Below are 25,141 nucleotides of genomic sequence, written 5' to 3' on the forward strand. Positions count from 1 at the left end.
ATTTTGAGTTCTTAAATAAATGGTTTTCAATCTTTTTATATCACTCCCTTTCAGAGTCCCACCAACATGATAAAAGACCACATTTTTTAGTTGTTTTATGCCATAAAAATATAGAAAAAACAATACCATTCCAGTATCAGTCGAAAGGCGCAATTTCTGTATATATTGAATTTAAACAAAATGTTGAATTCGAGTCTTTATTTGCACATTCTGATGTTTAATCATGATGTGAAAATAATATTTTTAAGCACACAACATACAATACTACCACTATGAAAGCTGTAGTTTTACAAAACAACTTGGATGTTGGTCTGGCCATAAGGATATTAAAGACATTTTGAGGAACTTAAAGTCTTGTCTTTTTGACAGATGTGGCTCAAAGTTTGTCTATACTGTGACTAATGTTGTAGAGTTCACAATGTTCTGCTGTTTTATGACTGGGTACATTACTTTTCTTTCAGTTAAAGGTTTAACTGAACATCTGGAAATTAAATTTTAGTGATCTATGAGTGCCATTAAGGGGTATGATAATTTTTAGCCAAACACAAATTTTGAAATGCACCTGCGTTCTTTTGTTTGCTTGTTTTTCCACGAGAGGTGGGCATATGTTCAGTATGCAGGGTATGTGAGAACTGTGATACTTATGTGGCAGATTGTCTGGCTTACATGTCACAGGGTTATGTGGTGGTCTAATTGTGTATGCTACAATGTTAAAAGCAAAGGAAGATGATATTAAAGTAAAAGCAAAACTGTGAGCAAATATTATCCCTCTAGAAGCCAGAAAAGGCCTCCGAGGATGTACCAATACTGACGGTATGAAGCATTGCACAAAAGAAATGGTCATATGAAAAATATATCCATCATGACAGCTTTAAAAGCATTAGAAGCAAGTGTTTAATTCTGAGTCCCATTGTGTTTAGTTTGCAGGTTTGCCCCATCTTCTGGGTTCTGGGCACTCTGGTTAATTGAAAATTTTAAATTGATCCTTGGTGTGAGTGTGTGGTGACTATGTGGTTATTGTCTGTGTTTTTAAAGGTTGATCGCTGGTGATTGGCAAGTGCTCCCCTGCTGTGTCCCTGCACAGGCTTAGTGGTGGTATGGAAGATAAGTGAATGAACAAAACATATTCCCTGTAATTAAATAAAAGCATATAAAAACAGTCACAGAAATATGCATTGTAATGATCCACAACATCAGCATTGTCCCAAACATCCTGTTACAAATGCTTTAATGTTTTAAACATTTGTTTAGTTTTTTAAGCTACTTTAGACAAAAAAAAAATGTACAGACAGCATCTCAGCCATCTCATTTACATATTCCTAACAGAACAAATGAAAAAATATGATCCACATGTTTATTATTAGGTGCTAAATTGAACCCCTGATAAGTCTGGGCTCCAAGGAAACACCTACCATAGCAAAGTTGAAAAATGTATCTTTTGGTAGACGTTTTACCCAAACATGTAAATCAACTCACAAATCAAGTACTATCAGTGGATTGTGTTTACAGAGTCGCTATGTGTGTGTGAGTTTGTGTGTGTCATGGGACAAAGTTCCCAAAGCTCAGTAATGTTTAACAGAACAGTTTTGGGTGAGATTACCGAACACTGGGTATGAAGAAGAAACAGCATGGTTAATATGCATCCACTTTGTGTGTTTATGCACAGGAACACCAGACTGAGGTAAGAAAAGAAGCAGAGTTTATGGACGATTATTGTTCAATATACTTTCATTTTATTATTAATATGTAAATTAGAAATAACTTAGAAACACATATGTCAGGCATGGGACCGTGATAGAGTTTGATGATTTTGTTTTAGTTAAATGGTACATTTTTCAATTTGTGGTAATACACTGACTTGAATTTAAAGTAAATATATCAGCTGCAGGTTGTTATAGTTACAACATACAACATAACACTTGTGAAGTAATTTCACAGGAAAAGATGCAAACAATACAAACTATCTTTTCTGCTGGAAAAGATTGTTTGCATCTTTTCCGGCAAGTTTTCTCACCGCTTGATAACTTGCTTATCAAACGGTGAGAAAAATGCAGCAAAGAATGCAGAAAAGTTTCTCAGGTTTCACATAATATTCTTTTAGGAAACAAGATGATTTATTGTTCTTACAGTTCCATACATTTGTAAAAGAGCAATTTTGCAATATTTAAAATAATTATAAAGTAACATTTTGTAAGGCAAGTCATACAAGACAAAATGAAACATATTTCTATACTTAACATAAATGCAGTTCAGATTTGCTTACAGCCTGTCCCCAATAAAGAACAAATAAATGTTTTATATTAATGTGCTAATGTCTTAGCATGCTACATCACTTGTTCACCATGTCTGTAATTCAAATATTTTTTATTTTTTGTAACCAATTCAATGTATTCAATCGGGATTTGATCCATGAAAGACCTGCAACCAAATTCTCTAATGTGGAGCTTTAAGAGCATTCATATTGGATTATCTAAAAATCTGATGTCCAGCTCAACAGCAAAACGAAAAGGGCATTTTTTTATTCTTATATTCTACTCAATCTCCCAAGTGGGTAAGCTTATAAATTTCATGAAACCTGTGCATCATCAGGTTTGCATTAGATCTAATGGATGCTATCTGCAGAAATCCCCACTTCTTAACCTTTTGTATTTAAATCAGCCGAGCTTCAGATGTTATTCACATTTATTCCGCAGTAAAAATGTAACCACAGCATGGAAACCTCAGATGTGCTGAAATAAGGTGTTTAGAGTTATGATAATGAGTATGGAAATTACTCTGGAGTTTCACATTGCCGCCGCGATTTCATGCATTATACAAAAACACCCGTCGTACAGTTTTCTTCAGACACAATTTAAAAAAAAGGTTTAAACAAAGTGTTGAAGAGATTTAAAGCTCAAGCAGTGTGTGCTGCAAAGTAAATCTCTTAATAATGCATTTTTAACCCTAAGGTAGGATATCTTTATTGAAAGAGAGCATCTCAAAATGACTCATAAAGAATCCGACTGCAGACAGGTACAATTTCAAAAAGCTTAAACAATATTCCTAAAGAAGTCATCATAATTTTCAAATTGCAAAACACTTTCCACTGCCAAAGTGGCCAGTAATACGGTGGCCAGTAATACAACAATCCATGCATGATTGTTGAACAATTTTTAAAAAGGTACATGCTGTAAAAATGTTTTAAAAAGGTTTTGTTTTTAAGTGAAGCACAGGTTTTGAATCCAAAAATATTAAAATAAATGCTTATGGTAAAAAACTGAAAGCATAAGCTGAATCTATTCTTCTCTGCCATATTTAGTCACTCTGGACAGGTGTATCAGAGCTAGATGTTGGAAGTCGAGTGCACTGTTGTGTTCCAGCAGATACTGATGAAATGAGTAGAGATTTGAAGGGTCTGTAATGGTGCTGCTAGTCCCTGATGTTGCTTTCATGTATAAGAGCACCGAGACTTCTTTCACGAAAGCCCTGCTGGTACAGATTAGTTATAAACAGTGGAGTGTGAAGCAGCTGCTCTTTGTTTGTTTGCGACTGTGCCAGACTCAGCTACTGTAGAGGCATTATGCAAATACACTTCCTGCAGATGTAAACAAGTTAGGCAAGAAAGACTGGGCTGTCAAGGAGGCATTCAGTCATTTTAAGGGCATTTTTGATGGCTCAAGCCTCTGGTGGTGATTGTTTTATAACTCCTCTGACTCCAAAACACGAGCGCAAAAAAAAAGAAAAGCTAAATATATTTAATTTTCATTATTATGAAGAACATAATGTGGAAACTTGATTAAAATTTAATCTGATAGTTATTGGTGGGACTATCAATGGCCTGGTCTGACAGATATTTTGTCATGTTTTCTTTTCCTACTTAATCTTACGATGCTTCTCATCTCAGAAAAAGATGTATGCCTGAGCTAAATACTATGGAATGGATTGGGGCTTCTGCAAATTTTTGCACCAGATTTCATCACTCTGTAACTTTTATTGAGACAATCTATGAGATTATACCCAACAAAACACAAAAAACTGCATACCCCATTACAGTTTTCTGCAGTTTTTCTCTTTTTTTTTGTCACACTTGAAATGTTGCAGATAAAAAGAAAACTGAATGTCAGACAACTATAACCTGAATGAATACAAAGAAAGTTTTCAAATGATGAATTTATTTATTAACGAAAATAGCTGTCCAAACCAACCCGGTCCATTGTAAAATATATTTGCCCCTCTTGTTAAAATGAGAATAAAGAAATCAGATAAATAGATGCTTTCTGACAACATGAAGTAAGTCAAAAGATTTAAAAGACAGATGCCTCATGACCCTCGCCAAAGAAAAACAACAACAGATGATAAATATGTGAATGTGGTGCATATAATTAATGACTGTTTTTTCTTTTTAAAGGCTTTTCTGCCATACAATAGTTGACTGGCTGGACTGACATATTAAATATGGAGATTCTTCCTCTGTTAGTGCTTGTTCTTTCATGGTGGACTGAAGGTAAGGTCCAGGCAAACACTTCTTCTTGATTAGTTACAGGTTCTCCACAGAAGTCGGTTAATGATGATATAGCCGACTTTTCCGTTCAACGCAAAGCACGACATCAGTTAATTTTTTGTAAAATTTTAGATCCTTTTAATATCTTTAAGTGTTTTAGATATACGATGTATAACTGATGATCTTGATCATGTCTTTAGTTGCCAGAACACAGATGAAGCTGACTCCTGCGAGCCTGACGGTTGTTGGAGGAGACGAGGCCAAATTTAGGTGCAGCACCTCCAATACTGCTTGGACTGTTATGACATGGCTGCTAGGAAATAGACCAGTACTAACCATCGACAAGCTGAATGGTGTTTTACCTACTGTCAACCCGAACATGACGGCTGTAAAATGTTCCAAATCAAATACAGAATGCTGGGAGTTTATCCTGAGACACACAGAGAGGAGCAACCAAGGACAAGTTGCTTGTGATCTGCAGCTCATTGATAGAAGGACAGCAGAGCTGTTTGTTCAAGGTGAGCACATACATCTGTGTGCATGTTTGCGTCAGGATCGAAGCAATTAAATGTCACACTCTGGTAGGATTTTAAGCATTTGTTTATTTTTCAAAATATAGAAAGATTTCATATCAGAATCAGTGTTAGTAACATTTTCAACCAACACCAAGTAGCACATAAGTGTGAATTGGAAATGTAAAAATTACACTTTATTTTCTTTCGGATAAAAAAAAAAGTCTGGATGGAAAGAATGTGTGAACATCAACTTTCAGCCTGATCATGAATTCTCAATTGGATTTAGTTTGGCACGTAGATTTATAACACAAATCTGTTTTTTTTATTATTATTTATGTAGATCTGGTTGTATGTTAAGGGTTGTCCTTGTTCAAAGTTAAATTTTGCTCCGTCTTAAGTTTTCTTCTACCTCTTAGCAGGATTATCTAGATTTAAGCTCCATCCAAATTCCCACACTAGCTCCAACCTGGTTCCCTTTTACTGCTGACTAAAACCATCCCCACAGCATGATGCTGCCACCATCATATTTAACCATAAGGATAGTGTGTGTAGTTGTAGCTTACCATTACACAAAATGGGTTGCATGTATGTTAAAGAGCCAATTTCTAGTCTTATTTTACTCCTTATGTTTGCATAAATTCTGTAAACTGCTTATCATTTTCCTTCCTCTTCACAGTTGTACACCATTTTTTATTGGTTGATCACAGAAAATCCCTCTAAAACCCAATGATTTTTGTGGTTGCAACATGATGAAATGTGAACAACTTCAAGGAGCACGAACACTTTCATACCCACTGCAAATCTGGACGGTTAATGTTTATTCAGTGCATCGCTATCTTTATGCTGCAGAAAATTTAAGGGTTTCTTTTTTGGATCTCCCAAGGATATTCTGGCAAACAAAAGTGTGTGCACAAACACACCCCTGCACTTGCACACACACAATCCAGCCAAAGAAAACAAGCAGATGGCAAGTTGTCTCTAAAGAAAAAAAAAAGACTCCATGTGAGAGAGTGCAGAAACACACTGAATTTAACCTTGATGAAGCAGAAAGCAGCACGGGTAAAAACAGAGGTAAAAGAAAGGACACAGCAGAAGTTGTGCAGCAGCTTTCATTCTGCCCGCCCACACATCCCCTGCTTCAATAAAAGACAAAAGGAGGGGCACAGCATTCAACCTGCACTTCTTAAGTCCCTTTCTTTTACTAATGATGAAGCTTGGAAGCTTTTCGTTTTCTGTGAAGGCAACTGAACATGCATGCATAGGATCAATAATAATAGAGTGTGGAGGGAATTATTAGGGCCAGTGTGGTGGAAGGAAGTTTGCCGGACATGTTTGATGGTTTCTGTGACAACGGTTTAATGGCAGTGTGAGTGGGGGCAGGGAATTGATTGGACTGCCGTTATAAATACAAGCTGGAAATGGATAGACTCCATGCCAGTCGAATGAGGCAGCAGAGCAGGATTTACAGCCTGCACCTGCAGCCAATCTCCTCTCTCCTCCTCATTTTGTGGATCTTATACAAACGTTGAGCCAGAGGTTGTGAGATAATTTAAGATTCAAGAGTTGATGAGGACTGCTAGTTCTCTTGCATTCAGAAGCTGAAGAGTGCTGCAGTATAATCTTGACTTGTGGGAGAATCTCTCATTTATCATGCTCCTACTTATTGGAAACACTTCTACATACTGGATAGGAGCTGAGAACAAGATAAGGCTTTCGTTTTTCATATAGCAAATAGCAAATTTGCTATTTGCAGATGCTATTTGCTATTTCATTTAGCAAATTTCAGGAATTTTATACTTTTTCTCATCCTACTTTTAAGTCTTTAGTGACCATAAATAGAGGCGACAACCCCAGCAAAATGTTTAGACATAAAAAGCACAGAACACAGCTCCTTGAATGTTTAGGCAGACTCTAGGAAAAGTAACATGTTCTTCATGTTGTGGCCCCATTTTGTACATAAGCATTTCCACTTCAACCTGTCCATTCATTTTATATCCATAAACAAACCATTTCCATCTCATGCAGCTAGACCAATGCAAAGAGATTCATTTCTCCTTGTAGTTAGTTTTTTTTCATTTTATGATGATAATTAGTGAAAAAAATGCTCAAATCTCATGTTTAGCTTCATGTACACTATTTTATGAAAACTTCATACTGTGTTGCATTTCTGTTTGGGTTATTTAGTACTTTTAAAATTTCTCAGATTGTGACACAAAACAACAAAAAGTTAAAAATATTTTCTTACAATGACTTTGCTATGAGTAGAATAGAGAAAAGTTTTTCTCCTAAGTGCTTTAAAATGTCCTCCTGATAGGTGTAAATAGATGCATGGTAAAAAACATCCTGGTTTGGGGACTGTTTTGCAATTTTTCAGGCAGGAAATGACATAAACTATAAACATAGGAAATGGTGTAGAGTAAAATCACCAGAAACCAAAGTGTCAGTGTTTATTGCTGATATTGATGTTTTTCACAATCAAATTATAACTTGGTTAGAAATTATTTTCTTGTTATCTCTTAAAGATTTACTCTCTGAAATTCACAATAATGACAAAATATACTACAAGATTGTTTGAATATTGGCTTAGTTAAAGTTTATTGATTGGAATCACTTTTTTCTTCATTATGTTCTTAACTGATTCATAAGTCATACAATGTATTCATTTTAAATAAATGAAAGTAGATTTATTTTTCATGAGTTTACATTTGGTTTTTATTCTTGTTTTTAGCATCCATAACAATTACGGATGCTATTACTGTCTGCTGCAGGATCAATAACTGTTTACTTTACAAAAAGTCAATTAAGCCATTTATGTTTACTTTGTAGGAAGCATTGAAACTGATTATATGTTAATCTTTCAAAGGAGTGCCACAGAAACCACTGGCTACATCAAGTTAAGAGTTGACTGGATACTTGAATCTGCAGGGTTTGTTTGGACCTGTTGTCCTTTTATTATTAACCATATTTTCATTTACAGTAACTGCATTTAAAATGAGTGCTCAGGGGGAGGGGAAAAGCATGGAATCATCCACTGCACTGAGTCAAGAAAAACCCAATGACCCACTGCTTCCAATATATTATGAAAAGAGCCAGTGCCACAAATCCCCACTGACACGTGCAGCCATTAACAGTAGTGTATGGTGAATCAGCCCCCTCCCGGGTCTTGATACAGAAGATCGCTATGGTTTGACATGTCCTTTGAATTAATCGCACATGCTGGCACTGCAAGTTAACAGTCAGCAACTTTGCTCTTGATTTGTTTACTGCGGACTCAAATATACAGAGCGAGTTGAGCCACAAATTTACAGCGAGGCCAATTGACTCTGTGTACTCTCCTCCACCACTCTCTGCTTTAATTGTTCTGTTTGAATATTATGTAAAAGTGTCTGCACACTGGCTGCTGTGTCTGGTTGCTCACTCAATCACAAATGCAGTACATCAACACAAACTCCTCACTTGAGCAGATCAATATGACCGCATATGCTGTTGACTACAAGCAGCAGATCTCTGGTATAAATCAGAGAAAATAGAACCTCTCCAAGGTAATATGACTTGTAGAGGTATGGTAGATAGACCCAAGCAAGTGTGTGGAGAGTAGGTGATCTGCACAGTTAATTTAAAGGGGTGTTATTATGTATTTTCCAGCCACATAGTGCCATTTTATAGCACAATCAAATAATTATATTACTTCCAGCTGTCATAAAAATGCTGTATATCAAAGACAACTTGAGAGAAAATTGACTTCACAATTTGACGCCTTGAAATTGGGCCACTGTCTCTTTAAGAAAATCCTGCTGCCATCACAACAATGCTTTTCTGTAATGTCATTTACAATTGTTCTTCGGAGCACTTTTTAATTTAATGCTGTCTCATCCTGAATACGCCATTGTGGTGGCAGCATCATGCTGTGAGGATGCTTTCCTTTAACAGAAATACAGGGAAGATGGTCAGAGATAATGGGAAGATAGATGGAGCTAAATACAGGATATTCCTGGAGTAAAAGTGATAAATATCAAGGTGTCTTTATCAAGCATTGTAGATGCACTCATTTTTGAATTCTCAGAGTATTAGATGCATCAGATTCACGCACCACTTTTTTTTGTTTGGGCACATCAGTCATTAGAAATCATCCAGATCCTTCCATCATGTGGTGCCAATTAGACTGCAGTTCCACAACAACTACAGTTGCCCGATCTGAATCAGTCGGTCCACACATCAGATACAACATCCATGACAAAAAAATCAACCCATCAAATGAAAGCATGTGGCATAAAAAGCACAGCAATGATTTGTACAAAACATCTGAGGATTAATCAATACAGGCTTGTCATTAAGCATAGACAAACTACCAAAGCATCTCCAATTATCTATCTGTCAATAGGAATTAACTGTTGCATCAACAGTCCTTCATTTTACCAGGCATCTGACTTCACAGTGATACTGTGTCTCTCAGGGAGCTCAGTACCTCATCTGTAGCTCATCTGGCTGCCAGAGAAGGAGATGAAGGGGAATAGAGGGAGAGGCATTCATCAGCCAAGTGAGAATCAGAGACCAGAACAGCCACTCAGGAATCCATCTTTTGTAAAGGATCAGGCCAAGCAAATTCTCAGCTTATGTCAAGAATGTTTTAACAAAAAATATGGAATATATTTGTAAATACAAAGAGCACAAAAAAATAACGGTACTTAATTCAAGCATGTGAGTACACGTATTTTTTTTTCCTCCTGCAGAAAAGGGCAATGTGAAGGTCTTCGGAGAGAACCGGTTGGCATTTAAAGGGGAGTTGGTCCTGTTTCAGTGCCAAGCAGCGGGATGGTACCCTGAACCCACTCTTCAATGGCAGGTACATGACAAAAAGGTAAATACCCAATACGTATATCATTTACTTAGTTTGCTGCTGGTTATACATTCATTCATCATAAGAATGTTTTTGCTGCATTTAGTGTACCATAGTTAAGCATAAAATAATGTGTTAACTTAAAAAAACATACATTATTGAAAGACTGAATGCAGTTTAAAGTGCTTTCGGATCCTTTGAACTAAATAAAGTGATGTACAAGATCAGGCCTTTTACCAAAAATACATTGGATCAGTTTTTTTTTGCATTTATTTAGTTTAAATTCAGATTATTGCAGATGAGTCTGAAACTAACAATTTGTCAGAGACCAAAGCACACTGCTACTGTTTTAAAACAACTCAATTCTCAAAAATGACTTGTGGCTAAAGCACTCACTGTTATATGAACCCTTAAATTTGAACCAATAATTCTCAGATCTAAATCATAGCCAAAGAAAAAGTAAATCCAAACCCACGCTACAGCTTTCTTTTAGGGCAGGTTTGCCTCAAGTCCAACAGACGTGTGGACTGTAATGCCGTGCAGCATAATGCTTCAAAGCAAAGTACTTTGTTTTGTAAACTGGAGAACAACTATTTCAACAAGTTTTTTTGTGTGTGATTAATTGGGACCACACACACACACACAAAAACATGTTAAGAGCCAAACTATCAGGGAGTCATATCAAAACAGAGAGGAAACTAGCTAACTTTAGCCTAGCGCATGCTGTGCTCATTACATGTTTCACACTTGAAGATTGGTGGTGGTGGAACACCTTAGCTTTCCATATAAATAATCATCACTTTCTTTGTAAATAAATGCCCAAAGCAAAAATAAAATCAGCCTAAAGGTTAATCAAATATCGTCACCATAAACTGCTGAGATATTTTTGAGACTTAAAATGTCTTAAGATAAAAAAAAATCTGCTTTGGTCTTGGACACTGTCAGATGGGCTGTTAATTTCAGCTTTTAGCACCAACTAATCTGATTTACACTAAATGAAGATGCAATGAAAATTAAATACTACAGGTAAAGTATTAATTTTTTATTGCCTTTAAACATAAATTTTCTTAAACAATCCTGATCAGTCCATTTAATGTACTCCAGACTTGCTACATCCCTGCAGTAGTTCAGAGAGAGAGAGAGAGAGAGTAAAAGCTGCTGCGAAGGTAGACTTTCTTTTAATGCATTATATATCACTGCATTAAGCTTTCAGTAAGTGGACTGGACTATGGTCTGAATGAGATGAGTCTTGATTTATGTGTCTGAACCTGAAGAAAGAGAATGCTCTGGACTCTCCCTGTGAATGTTAGCAAGAAATAAATCATCAAAAATGCCAGCATTCTACCTTCACCGGCATTCAGGCAAGTCCCAGGAATTACTTACATGCTGTAGCCACCAGTGGTTTCTTTTCTGCACTCTGTGGAATCATTTTCATAGAGGTGGAAATTCATCTCATCAGTTCATCTTGAGATTTAAGAGATGTCAAGATGTGGTAATCCTCTGAGTTTGTGGTCAGTTTCTCCTGCAAACTTTGATACTGAATGTTATTTCTAACACGAGCCTTTAAATTGGACTTTGAACTAAACAGAGCAATCTGAGCCCATTTGGCCTTTTTCTCTGCCATTGACTTCCACTGAGAATATGTTTTTTTGTACACTTTTAGTACATTCCCAAATATTTACAGTTCCAGTGCATTAAGAAAATCTATTCATTCAAAAAGTTGGATTTTCCATCCACTTCAATGGAAGTTGTGCTACTTTGTGTTGTTTCCACAAAAAAATCATTTGAATTTGTGTTTATAAAATGACAGATGTGGGAAAAGATTGAAAGGGACTGGAGACTTTTGTATGGCGCTGTAATCATTTCTACAGAGAATGTGACTATTTTAGGAAAAGTGCTTCTCAGTTAACCGCTTTTAGGGGATTAAAAAGCTGATTTGATTGAGCATCTATTCCACTATAATTATTTTTTGGTTACTGATCAATTTATCCTACCTGAACCATTTTCCTAAATTATTCAGTGAACTGATTATTAAAATGGAGGTCAACTTTTAATGACAGAATGACCACAACCTGCTCCAAGCTGTTACCTTACCTCTGCAGGTTTCTGCTTTTTTTTTTTTTTTTACAAACTAGACATGTTTTTATGTTTTTTGCAAAAACGTGCTAAAATTAATTTATTCTCATTTGATATTTGCATGTAGAGGATACAGTACATACCTAGGATTAGCTGTGAAAATTAATCTCCTTAATTGATTTGACAAATCACACAACAGAAAATCATTGTCTATTATCTAATTGCTTATATTTTTTCAGTAAATATATGAAATACTCCAAAAATATTTATTTGAGTCAAAATATTCTGATATACATGTGTCACTTTAAAGTAAAGGCAGATTATTGCAATATTAGTATAAAGCCTACATCTGAAGGGAGCAGATTTGCTTTTTCATGTTTTATATGCAGACATGTTTTTAAATAAAATGCTTTCATGTGATTAGGCAGTGTTACTTGTGCTACAAATAGACACAAATAATTGTTTTTTCATGAACTGTGGGTCCTCTAACAGAAGATCTACTATAAAATCCCTTAGAGCTTTATGAAAAACCTAGCTTGCAAAAATACTAATATTTCTTGAACCGAAAATGTTATCATATTTCATTAAAGTTTTATGTCATAGTCCAAGATAAAGTAGCAGATAATTATGATACAAAAAGAAAAGAATATCTGGTGTTTTTATGCTTAAACCCTATATTTCCTTCAGAAGTCACCTAATTAGTAAAAAGAGTCAAACTGTAACTTAATCTCAGTTTTCTGCTGCTCTGTGAAGATAAGAGGTTTGTTAGAGAGGATTAGTGAAGAAACAGCATGATGAGGACGAATAAAACAGAAAGAACCTGGGTATAAACGTGGGAAAGGTAAAAGCAAGGTCTACTTATAAAACCATATTACAAGCTTAGAGAATTTCACAGAGCTCTCCTGAATTCTTGGTCTAATAATGGAAAGTGCACAACACATCCGCAAATCATCTGTCCATCTAAATCTGACATATTGAACCAGTAGAACATTAATTAGAGAAGCAGCATTAACATTATTCTCAGCAATAACTCTGGAGAAGCTGCAGCAGTCAGTAGCTCAGGTGGGAAAATCTGTTGTGTGGACGACCACTAGTCCTGCACTACACAAATCTGATCTGGAATGGATAAAATTTTAGTCTTCAAACATATTCGAGGAACACACTCTAACATATTTACAGCTGTAATTTGCAGTAAAAAAAATGGTTCTTCAAAGTAAAGACTTTTGACATTGTGTCAAAGGGCTTTTTTGTAAAAAAATTTATAAAACAATGTATTTCTTTGGCTGTATGTCAAACAGATGTGTGCTTAAAAGCTTCACAGATCTGTCTGGGCCACTTGCAGTTAAATTAGTTTAGATATTAAAAAGGTTTTGATGAGTTGCAGTCGCTTTGATAAATATCTGTCTTTCTGGTTGACGGGGTTCAGGTGAGTCGGGACGAATACAACATCAGCACAGAGGAGAAGGAGAATCTCTTCGCTGTCTCCAGCAACCTTAGCATCCAGGCCGGGAGGAGCTCTGTGGTTGGCTGTCTGGTCTCAGTGTCTGCCCTCAAAAACCCTCTGGAGAGCAGCGTCAACCTAACAGTGGGTGAGAAGAAGCTTTTAAAAACATTTTTTCTGCATCTTAAGAGATTTGTTGTCCCTATGGTAAAGGTTTAGATGAGAATGTTTTTTTAAGTTGTGTTGTGGGGAGGAGGATTCAATTTCTGGAGTTTGATCTGTTTATCAGTGTGTGCATTTCCACTGTGGAGTGTAAAACTGCTCTGCCACGAAGTCTTCCTTAGCCTTGAATGCGGGCATTGACATCTGTTATCGGCATCAGCAGAGGTGCAAATAAAAACAAAAATATTAAATGTGAACAACTTATTTTTATACTCACATTGTTTCAAAGTGTTTATGGTCTGAAAACTACAGTAAGTAAAAGTGCAACTTCAATTAAATTTTAATTAAATTGACTACCTTTTACCTGTCTGATATTTTCAAAGTTAATGATCCAGTGACCCCAAATATAAACCTATTTATTTTTAAAAAGTAACACAAACAAATAAAACCCTATAATCTTACTTTGGCCTCCACAGGTGGTCAGAGGCAAAAACCCATTTAAAAATGATCATAGTTCAAAATCTGTATAAACTTTGAGCTGTATGCAAGCTTCAACAGAGATGACTAAAACACAAAAAAATTTCCACTGATCCAAAATGCTTAACATGCTCTTTTCGTAAAAATACACCCAATACTTCAGCATAGATCAAAAAGTAAAAGTCTGCTATAAGGGTTTGATTTGTACCCTGCCAATCTGTTTTTACTGTAGTAAATAAAGTAGAAGTGAAGGAATGTAAAGAATGTTCCTAATAAACTATTCTGGCTACTAAAAATATCTCTGCAGTCAAAGCTGAAACTTTTATCAGCCTCTGTTACCACTAATTATCTCTCTGTTTAAACCAATTCATACAGCTGTGCTCTTCTCATACAAATATAGTTTTATTCTAAAATTTGACCAATTGTTGTTGTATTTTGGGATCAGATCTGAGGAACAAAGTAGATAAATAGAATAAAATTATCAATACAAAGTTTCTCAAGTTATAATGTTATGGTTTTAAAATATTTTATATGATGTTCACTGAAACTGCATTAAAGGTTTTACATTTACCTTATTTAACATGCTAAGTTAGCTTTTAATTTGAGCCCTCCATTGTCAATGTATTTCTTTAAAGGAGAAAACAGAAATGGTTAACCCTTATTTCTATAAAGATGATTATAAGTGCTCAACGAATTATCGCTAAACTGAATAACGATAATTCTTAACACAATCCCACAAATTAAAAACAAACACAACTAAATAAATTATATCTTCGAGGATAAACGGTTGATCCTAAAAACATCCAAGTTTAGTTACTGAACAGTTCTTAGTCAACCTACTTCATTCAAAACTCCATTTTACCCTCTATGATACTCGTCAGTTGTGGTAGATATGCTTAACTAATGACATATGAATTCAATACATGTATTAAATTCATATCTTGAATTTCTATTTTTTCAGATATTTTCTGTCCTTGTGTTTTGGTTTTAATCTGTTACATTTTTCATTCCCATTCTGTTTTGGGAAGCAAGTGAATCATCACAGAGTGCACCTGTTATAAAAGAAGAGTAGAGAAAAGAAAGGGTTACGAAACTGAAACAGCATGAGCTTGAATCATGGCTGTTTACAGGTTGAAAACAGCTGAAAGGGCCACAGCTTTGAAAAGTCTTTTTAAAATCTATTTTCATCGTTTTTCTCATGTCTAAAACGCCCTCATGTCTAAAATCCAAATCTTTCTCTGATTTCTCTGCTGTGTGTCTGAATATTGCAGAGCTTTCCCACTACTTCAACACTGTAATGAAGCAAAAATGTGACCTTCTCTCTTCAGTCGCTGAGGTGTTGGAGGAAGAGGATGACTGCACAATCTTTGTGGCAGTAACTGCGTCTCTCGCTGCTCTTCTGCTGCTTGTGCTGCTCTCCATCTGCACTGTCCTCTGCTACAGGCATAGCAGAAAAGCAAGTAGGCACTTTTGTCCTTCCCGAAATTGCTCTAAGTGAACAAACGCCCCGCTCGGACCACAATTTTCCAGCTCAGAAACTGTGATTAAAGTATAATAAAGCATAGAGGTGGCTGGCTGCATGCTGGGACAGCCCTGTAGTAGCCTTCAACAAGGGCATTCTGAATCTTTTCTGACAAAAGCAGAACATCAGCTGTAAACAGAACAGTGTACACACCAATAAGGGGCAAATAAAAAGGCTAAAGGGGGTTTTGGAGGTGTTGAACAATAAATAAGATAGAAAGCTGGTAGGGAGAAAGGATACAATTTGAAATTGTTAGTTATAATGTAATCTTTTTGAAGAATTGAGGTATAAGTCATGATGACACTGACGATTTAGAGAAATAATTGTAATTTTTGGAGGGAGAGCGGGAGGTGTCATTTGTATTTGATTAAATTTAATTTGGCAGTGTTTTCCCAGTCTTCTGAACAACATGAAAAATAAACATCCAACACAACAACAACAGCAAAAACTCAGAAATAAAAACAAAAAAACCAATGGCACCATCACTAAAACCGGTTTTAGGATTCTGGAAGTTCCCAAACTTTTGCATGTTGCAGTTGCAGCAAAACAAAGACTCATTGTCCTGATTTTACTCTGTGTGGGACGGTAGCAACCTTGGACAGGTTATCAGTCTGCAGGCAAACAGGATTGCTGCTGTTGACAAGTTGGACAAAAATGTAGTGTGCCTTTGGGAACGTGAGATCACTGCTGGTTTCTGCTGGATGACTCATTATATTTGAATGGACACAATCTACTGTAACACATAGCTGCAGTGCATAGAGAGCACACAGATTATGCTGGACATTAAACATCATAGAAAACATGTTATTTAGTTTTGCTGCTAATATTGATGATGAAAATATGGATCAGCTCCTTCACCTAAAGCCAAAACAATGTCTACCAGAATGAACTAAATACATTATATTTGTCTTATTGGATTTGTACTTTAATTACTGTGATAAAGCACATGAAGAAATGACTTGTAACTAGGACATATTCATCTTTGAATATAAACTTGTGGTCTCTAATCCAGACCACAAGTTAGCTTAGGTTCAAGGGAAAAATGAGCAATTACTGGAATAACTGGTGGTAGGGTTGGATGATATGGCTGAAAAATGCATCATATATGTGTTTCATTTCAGTCAATATTTATATTTATTGAATAGTTATTCTTTTCAAATATCTGAAGCACTCCTTTCCTGTTTTAGCCACAGTTTTCACTCCATGCCGTTGTTGTTTATTAATAAACAGTTATGAGGCTCATTGGTGAAACATGAAGCTGCTGCGCAAATTACACCACAAGTTGTTGCTAGGTAACCAGAGACTGAGTGAGTTGATGCCATCAACCTTGTTTACCTGGCTGTGAGAGGTTGAGCGGCTGGAAGTTTTCCTATGCCCACGTCCCCCAGCATGCTGAGCAGTTCTGGATTGGAGTCCTGTGAAATTATTGAATATTCTATCAGAGATATTATTTATTGATATTAATCATGTTCCTATTGTGATATACAGTAAGTTGTTATTGATTTATTGTTGAGGCCTAACTAACACCAGTAGCCACATAAGCATTAAACACCAGAACACATTTCAAAGCTATATTCAAGAGCTGATGTTGCCTTGCAGCCAGGAGATCCTGGTATTTGAATTTCTACCTGGGGTCTTTCTGCATGAAGGCTGCACATTTTCTCCATGTATGCAGGGGTTAATTCTGGGAACTCTGGATGTCATCATTTGCAAAGTGAGCCCTGACTTATTCCCTGCCTCTTACCATAGCATATCTTCATATGGAATAATTTCTTACGGAATAATTAATTGGTCTGTGACTTTGTTCTTAGCTCATTTTGACTAAATTTATCACAGTCTGTTTAAAAAGACACAACCATGAATTACGTAATATTTAAATAAATGGCAACAATGGAAGTAATTTCACTTTTGTAGAAAAAGATATTTAGTACAACAAGACAGAAATTTCCTTGTTCAGAAGATGTTGATAGAGAAGAATCTTCCTTTAAATGTAGGAGAGCAAACAACATTTGAGATGGAGCTGCATCGGCAATATGTGGAAAACACATAATACTGCCCCCAACAGCCTAACAGTGGGGGACTCGGTGCTTGTTTTTGATATGTGAGATATTGCTGTCCAGGGCGGTAGGTGCTAAGGGCATCACAAGCTCATAAAAAACATAATTTTTCAGTTGCCAAACAAGTTTTCCTTTTCTCATTTGCGTAGGCGGTGAATGGGTAGTAAATGCCACACTTTGTAGTGCACAAAATGTGCAGAGGGACTTTCCCACGGCACCATTTATGTAAAAACTACCACTGAGAGGGTATGGGTGGTGGGGTGTCATTCCTGACCAATGAGCTTGACTCCTAGGTCAGCAGCGTTTGTCCTCCAATGTGTGTTCAGTTTCCGTGGCAAAAATCCGTTGTGCTTGCCAGTGGATGGTAGTCTACATTACTTCCTCTACAGGTTTTAACTTGGATGTTCATCCTACCATCATGATATAAATGCCACAGGGAAACCCAATTATTTTTCTTCTGGATGATAGGATGTTATCTGTCAGCCAGCTATTTTGTCCCACTGGATTCAGAAACAACGCTGTGGAGCCTGTCAAAAACACACTGCAGTCTCTAATTTCTGACTGTATGTGTACTGTATCTATATTTTTGTAATTGAAAACCATTCACAATGTTCTCCAAGAAACAAAGATGAGTGGAAAACAACCTCTGTCTCCAAACACAACACTTCTCTGTGCATCCTTACTTGGTCTGCTTGGTAAGGATGCACTCTTGCCTTCCCCACAGTAACATAACTTCTTCTCCATAACAAGCAATTTATCTTCTTTACATTACTGAAGATGATCATTGTTGAAACCCCACAAAAAACAGTGTAAAAAGCTCTTCTTGGAGAGGCCATGCCTAAAGTGTGCTGATATTCTCGAATAGATTAGATAAGTCTTTGATCAGTTTTTTATGACTGTGGTTATGACTCAAGGGCAGTTTTGTGGCTTTTTTTGTTTTCACATGAATGGTAATACCTCCCGCACTCTCATAATACAACAATCAGTCTTAATATCATATCATTAAGGATATTTCCATTTAACATAATTAAGGCTTAGAGGTGATACAGGCTGGGATTCTTGTTCTGGAAGAGGGAAGGATGCATATTTCTGTGGGATAAGAAAAATAAATTCAGACAATTTAAGTCATTGTAATCTCCTGCACAAATTCTGGACCACTGCTAAACGTGGCTCTGGTTTGGGCCTGAGGGATTATCCTAAAGCAGGTGTGACCTTTCAGTACCTAAACCATCTCATGCCTCCATTACTGCTGTTCTTGGTCTAGTCTTGAAACTTTGAAGGAATATCCCCTTAGTAATTTAAATGAAATTCATTGGACGTTTCATGTGTCAAAGGATCCAGCTTGCTTCCAGAATACAAAACACTACTTTGTGTAATCCCTCTCACTGAGGTGTAATGTGTGCTTTAAAATGACCGAGAAAGAAGAATGAATATAAAACAACAATTTATCTGATGACAGGTTTGATTTAAATAGCAATGATAGGTGGGTTTCTCCTTCAATAAAAGGAGAGAATTTAGATCTCTCTCTCTCGAGGCAAGATTCATCTGCAGCTGGATAATATTGCAGCCCTTTTGCCATGACCATGGGCACTGTTGGCAAATACAACCTGCAAAGTCTTGTTACAAAACTCATAAATGCGCAGCAGCAGCTTTTACTGCTGCATTACAAACCAACTGGAAGCAATAATATCAGTGCAGGGCCCAAAGCAAATAAACAGCAGGTCATTTACAGCTTTCTTATTGTTGTACTGTGGATGAAATGAGCAAGTTGAGTTGTTCTATGCATAATAGTGCCTAATAACTCATATTATTAAATTTGGTCATATGTATATATTTTTACTTTTCAGAAAAAAAACCACAAGAGGTATTAAGGTAAGTCTTAAAAGTTATTTATTTTGCTTCACTATATACAACACATTTTAACAATGATTTGAAGAAAATTACTTTCCTACAAAGATGTTGAGCTTTCATTAATCAAACACATGCAACATCTTCTCTTGCAGTTCATTTATATTTAAGCTAATGTGAAGACTCAGCATGAATCATTGTCTAAGCCAGTGTTTGAGAATCAAAAGGGTCTTATTGATCCTCCTTATGAAAGAAAATTAAAGACATGAATTTGAAATGACATTCTTTAGATAGTCTTTATAATTTATAACAACTTCATTAAGACTATTATTGTCAACACTAATGCTAGTGCATTAAGCATTTTATTTGTCAGCATTTTTCACTTAAATTAAATGCACAGCCATAGTTGAGGAACTTTAGCTGGCTCTAATAAAGCTGAGTAAAAAAATTATGATGGTGCTCATTTTTTATCTGTCAATGCACTTTATGCTGAGAACAATACAGGAGCTCTCTGATATACTACTTCTTTGTGGGAGTAGAAATTGTCTGTTCACAGCCGCCTGGCTTCTGACAATGTGACTCTGCTGTTTCTCAGCTAAAGGTTATCTCTTTCATTGGACCGTCCTCTATGGGTTTTTGCAGGTCCGACCAATCGGGGTTTTGGGAAAGTTCAGTTGCTGAGGCGACAGGAGGGAATGTCAACCAGGGGTTTTCCAGCGAGAGCACAACCGGTGAGAAAGTGCAAAACAGCTCATCAATTTTGGTACATAAATTATTAATTTTGAATATGTTTTTTTTTTAGTAATTATTCCATCGAGTCCCCACCTCTGGTGGTACTGAGCAGCACTAAGTGTGCTTTTTATTTATCACTTTTGGAATATCTCTGCTCTCTGTCCTATCAGAATATTCTGTATTACCTTATTCGTTGACAAAAAAGATAACTTAAACAAGTACAGCTAATTTTCAGTCTGGTGCATTTTTAATGCAGGGGATAAGCTACTTTGCTTTAATAGTGTTTGTAAAGTTGCTGTTTGTGAAGTTTGTGACACACTAAATACAAAAGAAACATGAGATGTTAATTTGAAATGAGCCAATAGCCAGTATGACAACAGTTCAGGTTCATCTCAAAAAAGCAGAATATGATAAAAAAAAACTTCATTGATTTTACATTAGAGCTAAACCATCATTAGTTCAGAAAATCTTCATTCACTGAGTAAATAGTCTTGCTAAACAAGAAAAGCAAGGCCTTTGCTCTAAGACGTACGCTGGGACAGTCATGCACCTCCACAGTTCTGCGGCGTGTCATGTAAGCTGATGAACCACTGCAGCATCACTCATTCTGGCTACTTTTGAGACCTTCCTTCCCCTGTTGAGTCCTGACAATGCAGTGTCCTAGATTTACAGAAATAACATAACATTTTCATCCCTCACATGGCAGTTTTACACTGCAGCTTCTTAACAAGCTTGGGCCAAACTAATAAAAAAGGTTTGTGGTTCTTTTTAAATATTTATTTCCTCTCGTCATATGTTCATTCCTAATTTTTGTTTCTAGCAACAAACTACTAATGACGTGGCTTTACACATACAGCAAATTCCCCCCAAAATGTACCTCTTTTCATGTGTCGGAGACAAAAAGTCGTCTTTGAGAAGGAATTGTAATTCAGCACTGTTTTTGCTTATTTGCCTATGCAAACAAGCAAAAATAAAATTTGTTTAGCAACAGACAAATTATGTTTTACAAGCTTGTGGTGCCCTTGATATCTCTGAACAAAGGCTTTCTACCTTGAATCTAGAGTGAGGGGCACTGCAGTTGTTTACAGGAACAGTCTAGGAAAACGAAATTGTTTTTCAATCTGCAGATGTGGACAGCAGTGAGATTATCATCGGAACTCGTAGCCAGATGAGTTTTGACACCTTCCTCAAGGTAAGAGACAGGAGGTAAAGGTAGTTTGAAATGAGCCAGACAGCTACACAAATACTGAAACAGACAGAGGACGAGGAAGTGACCAACTAAAAATGAAAAATTGAGTCAGTTAGCTATTCTGTAGCTGTGTCAACCTGCCAACACATGAGGAAATGCGTCTCTCATCACACAGCCATTATTTAAGTGATATAAAGTCAATAACGTTCATTTGAAATAGACAAAAAAACTATGTGGCAATCATTCAGTTCAGTTTAAATGTCTCCTGAAGGCAATTGACAAGACAAACAGGTCCAGTTTATAATCTGTCACATATGATCTGCAGCCACTTTTAACCGTTTTATTAACATCTAATCAGAGCAGATAGTGAGATTCTTATTCATTTAAAAACTCACATTAATAATGGAAAATGGGCATAAATTAAAAGCTGAAGTTGTCATGGTAAATAGCACTCACTCATTGCAGTATTTTAATTACTTTAAAACAAAGTCACAGTAAATTCAGGTCATCAATATTGATCATAAGAGAACCAACCCTCCTCAGGATTTTGTTTAGATGATTAGTTACAGCTTCTGCCTTAAACTACAACAGATTAGACAGCACAGACCTCTTGATGTGGTCTTTACTTAATATCCTGATGAATAAAGAAAAGTTGTCATTTACAAATTAAGAGGAGACGCAAGAACCTGAATTACAAACTAAGGTCCTTACACAGCTGAACTGTGACTCATGTTTATGAGTGTTTATTGTTCACAAGAATGTGGTGCAAGTGAAATATGTTGAAACTACAGATGAGATAAGGCTTCTTCTCCCAGCTACCTCTTACATGGAGCAGCTCTGCGTGAGCTCTCATGATCTCAGAACCGTGCTGAAGCTGTGATACTTCAATTACATTCTGGCTCCCGACAATGTGGGGCTCAGTTTGTTTCCAGGGAACCTCCAGATCTTAAATCCTAGTTTTTATTTACTTATCCAATGTGTATGTATTCTAAAGAATACAAGTTTGCAGGCGGTTGGTCGATATAACTCTAAACCTGATGTGTTTCACCAGGTCCCTGATGTTGTACGCTCCAGCAGCTTCTCTTTGGACACTGAGGGCCGAAACACAGAGTTTCAAGAAGACAACACATGTAGCAATGTCAGAAGAATTACCACTGTTTAAACACTTTTATTTTGTATTATTCACTATATTGGATTCACTCCTCCCATTCCGCTAGGGGGCTCTGTAGTTGCTTTGCATTGGTATGGGAGGGGAGGTGAAAGAAGAGAAGAAACTTACGGCAGGCCTGAGACTACCGTTAGCTGAAGCTAACAAGCTGAATCTACCATAAAATCACATCTTACTGGCGTCCATGAGTGTTGTCTAACGTGGTGAGTTATATTAATGCTGTAAGCTGTGGGGAGATGAGTTTTGTTATCTGTTCTAAGCGTGAGCTTGCTGAATTTGCTAGAGCTAATTAGCCCAATGCTAGCTGTGTTTGCTGCACTGTGATATTTGAATGCCGATGTTTGTTATATTACGAAGTGTTCTAAGAGTAAACTTTGCCTTGTAACCCGTTAGTCCAGGCAAGCCTAGCTCCTAAATCAATGTTTAAGTTTGTGTTTATTGAATATTGCAATACTAAGTATTGATGTTTTGTTTTTACATTATTTACAGTTTAACCGGCACGTCCGTGTGAAAGCACTCGGCAATAAAATTAACAACAACAACAGCTATCTTATGTTCTTTGTAACACACTTGTAGTGTTTTATATTTTTTTAAAGCACAAGGATAAAATGACATTAAACTTGCTGTTCTTCAATAAATAATTATTTTGCCAGCTCTGTTACTCTCTGCTCATTTTTGAATTATCCATGCAGGGTAAAGTGATTCATCATTCATAGAACATTTTTGTTATATAAATATGTTCATATCAGTGTTGACTCATCAGGGATGTTTTGACAGAGGTTGTTCTACAGAAAAATAAATATTTGAAAGTCCTGCAGAATGTCTGAGAACTTTAATACCTCATGTCAAATGTTGTACTAAAAAGGATTCAAAAGGATTGTTTTTTAAATTCTGATAAGTGGAAACATTTACAGCTAAATGGATTCTGAGGAGACTTAAAAGGCCAGATGGAAAGCATTTAATGCCTAAATTTTATCATTTGTACTCTTTTATTAAACCTACGCCTGTTCTTCAGTTACATGTTCCAGTTGATTGTTTAACTCAGGAGCAAAAAGCCAGAGAGAAAATTGACATTTTGATCTGTGCTGCTCTGACAGTCCTGTTGTGGCGATGCAAGTAATTCCAGATTTATCTCTGTGTATGGTGATTGTTCAAGCATTTGCATTTCTTAATAGTTGGGAATAAAGAGGAATGGCTTGGTAGAGATGGAGATATGAATCTGCGGGGGAATGTAGTGTGTCTGGCACTTTAATTGTCTTGCTGGCCATGAGTTTTTGTATCACATTTCAGAAACCATATCAACTGCAAATGAAACAATTTCAAGTTAATAACATAGTTCATTCTATAATGTCATCAAAAATTTTATTGCATTATAACATTTGATATTTATTGAATGATTCTCCAAGATTTTAAAAGACAATTGTGAGTGATAAGCATTTATCAGCCACAAGTGCAAAGGAACAACTGCAGAGTTTATTTTTTAGTGAATAAAAAAATAAAATTCATTTAATTAAATGGTTTAGTGCAATGTATGGGCAACTCTGGTTTGAGTTCACTCTTATTATTTCTTGAACTGTGAATTTTTGATCTACTTCAACTTGCACCTTTAATTGGTCAACATATTTGTGACATACCAACATAACATTTTTATCCACATGACTGCCGTTAACTGGATGTTTTCTGTTTTTCAGATCATTCTCTATAAAATCCCATCAGATCAACAGCTTAGAGAATACTCAGATTAGCCTGTCACGTGCCAACAACCATGTCACACTGAGAGTCACTTACATCGCCTTTCTTCCTCGATTGTGATGCACTGTTTGAATTTCTGGAAGTTGTTGTCACCACGAATAGATGCCTAAATATGGATTCACTATTGTGTTGACAACCAATTGAGTAAGTGGATCTAATGAAGTGGTGGTTGAGTGTAGATCTCTCATCTGGGATTGGTGCCATGGGCCTATGTGTTGGTTTTGATGTAAGTCATTAACAAGCCTATAATAACAACACTTTTAGTAAAAAGGAACATAAATGAGACAATGGGAATTCTTGGTCATAGTATTGAAGAATGAATATTTACATATTAATTTATTGTTATACAAGAAAACTTCCGTTTTGGAAAACTTCCTCTTCAGTTGTCAGCTTTGTAGTGACAGCATGCATGTCTGCATTATTGAAAGTAGCACGCTGACATTGTTCTCTGCTCCTTTCCATCACCAGATGGCTGACACAGATCCTTAGTTTGGAAATCACATCTTGCCAGTGATGTGATTTCCATCACCAGATGGCTGACACAGATCCTTAGTTTGGAAATCACATCTTGCCAGTGAACGTGAAGAAAGCGTTTGTCCCCTCTCTCCCGCAGCCATGCTTTCATCGTCTGTTTTCTCGCACCAAACGCCTGGCACTGAGACAACAGGCTGTTAAATAAATAAAGTTTTCTTAGCATGCCTGACACTTGCAGTGGTTAAATAAGATGTATATTACATGGCCCACATTTACTGTTTTGACCTTGTCTTCTCTTGAGGCTTACATGGAGACTTCCATTGGTCGCAATTACACTCCACCAAGTGTATTTATGTAACTTAAACGCTCATCAAGTGATCCTGGCTAGGGACTGAGAACCTTATAAGGTTC

The 25,141-nt window shown here is 36.4% G+C and overlaps 1 protein-coding gene across 5 annotated transcripts; it reads left to right on the forward strand.

Annotated features, from left to right (window-relative positions):
• Positions 1-1,135: 1,135 nt before the first annotated feature.
• On the forward strand, positions 1,136-24,959 carry igsf5b (immunoglobulin superfamily, member 5b). Of its 5 annotated transcripts, XR_003593229.1 has the most exons (12): positions 1,151-1,681; positions 4,388-4,483; positions 4,681-4,998; positions 9,726-9,853; positions 13,335-13,497; positions 15,317-15,448; positions 19,415-19,439; positions 20,058-20,146; positions 21,275-21,339; positions 22,388-22,707; positions 24,196-24,400; positions 24,789-24,959. XR_003593229.1 is itself a non-coding variant. In XM_027999767.1 (10 exons), exons 2-9 carry the CDS (start codon positions 4,435-4,437, stop codon positions 21,317-21,319), a joined length of 981 nt encoding a protein of 326 aa, XP_027855568.1. In that variant the 5' UTR covers positions 1,136-1,681; positions 4,388-4,434; the 3' UTR covers positions 21,320-21,339; positions 22,388-22,522. The 5 variants fall into 5 exon arrangements, 4 of the variants coding, with proteins under 4 accessions (XP_027855568.1, XP_027855569.1, XP_027855567.1 ...); XM_027999767.1 differs by lacking the exons at positions 24,196-24,400; positions 24,789-24,959 and having other exon boundaries at positions 1,136-1,681; positions 20,058-20,178; positions 22,388-22,522; XM_027999766.1 differs by lacking the exons at positions 24,196-24,400; positions 24,789-24,959 and having other exon boundaries at positions 1,139-1,681; positions 9,726-9,838; positions 22,388-23,015.
• The last annotated feature ends 182 nt before the right edge of the window (positions 24,960-25,141 follow it).

The sequence above is a fragment of the Xiphophorus couchianus genome, chromosome 18 (genome assembly GCF_001444195.1).
Source record: "Xiphophorus couchianus chromosome 18, X_couchianus-1.0, whole genome shotgun sequence".
In the NCBI taxonomy this organism is placed as follows: Eukaryota; Metazoa; Chordata; class Actinopteri; order Cyprinodontiformes; family Poeciliidae; genus Xiphophorus; species Xiphophorus couchianus.

What these genes read in the sequence shown, in the direction of transcription:
- igsf5b (XM_027999765.1), top strand. Translation starts at nt 4,435, where the DNA reads ATGGAGATTCTTCCTCTGTTAGTGCTTGTTCTTTCATGGTGGACTGAA. An exon ending in AGCAGAGCTGTTTGTTCAAG is followed by an intron (nt 4,999 to 9,725) that starts GTGAGCACATAC and finishes TTCCTCCTGCAG; the next exon opens with AAAAGGGCAATGTGAAGGTC. An exon ending in TTCCAGCGAGAGCACAACCG is followed by an intron (nt 20,147 to 21,274) that starts GTGAGAAAGTGC and finishes TTCAATCTGCAG; the next exon opens with ATGTGGACAGCAGTGAGATT.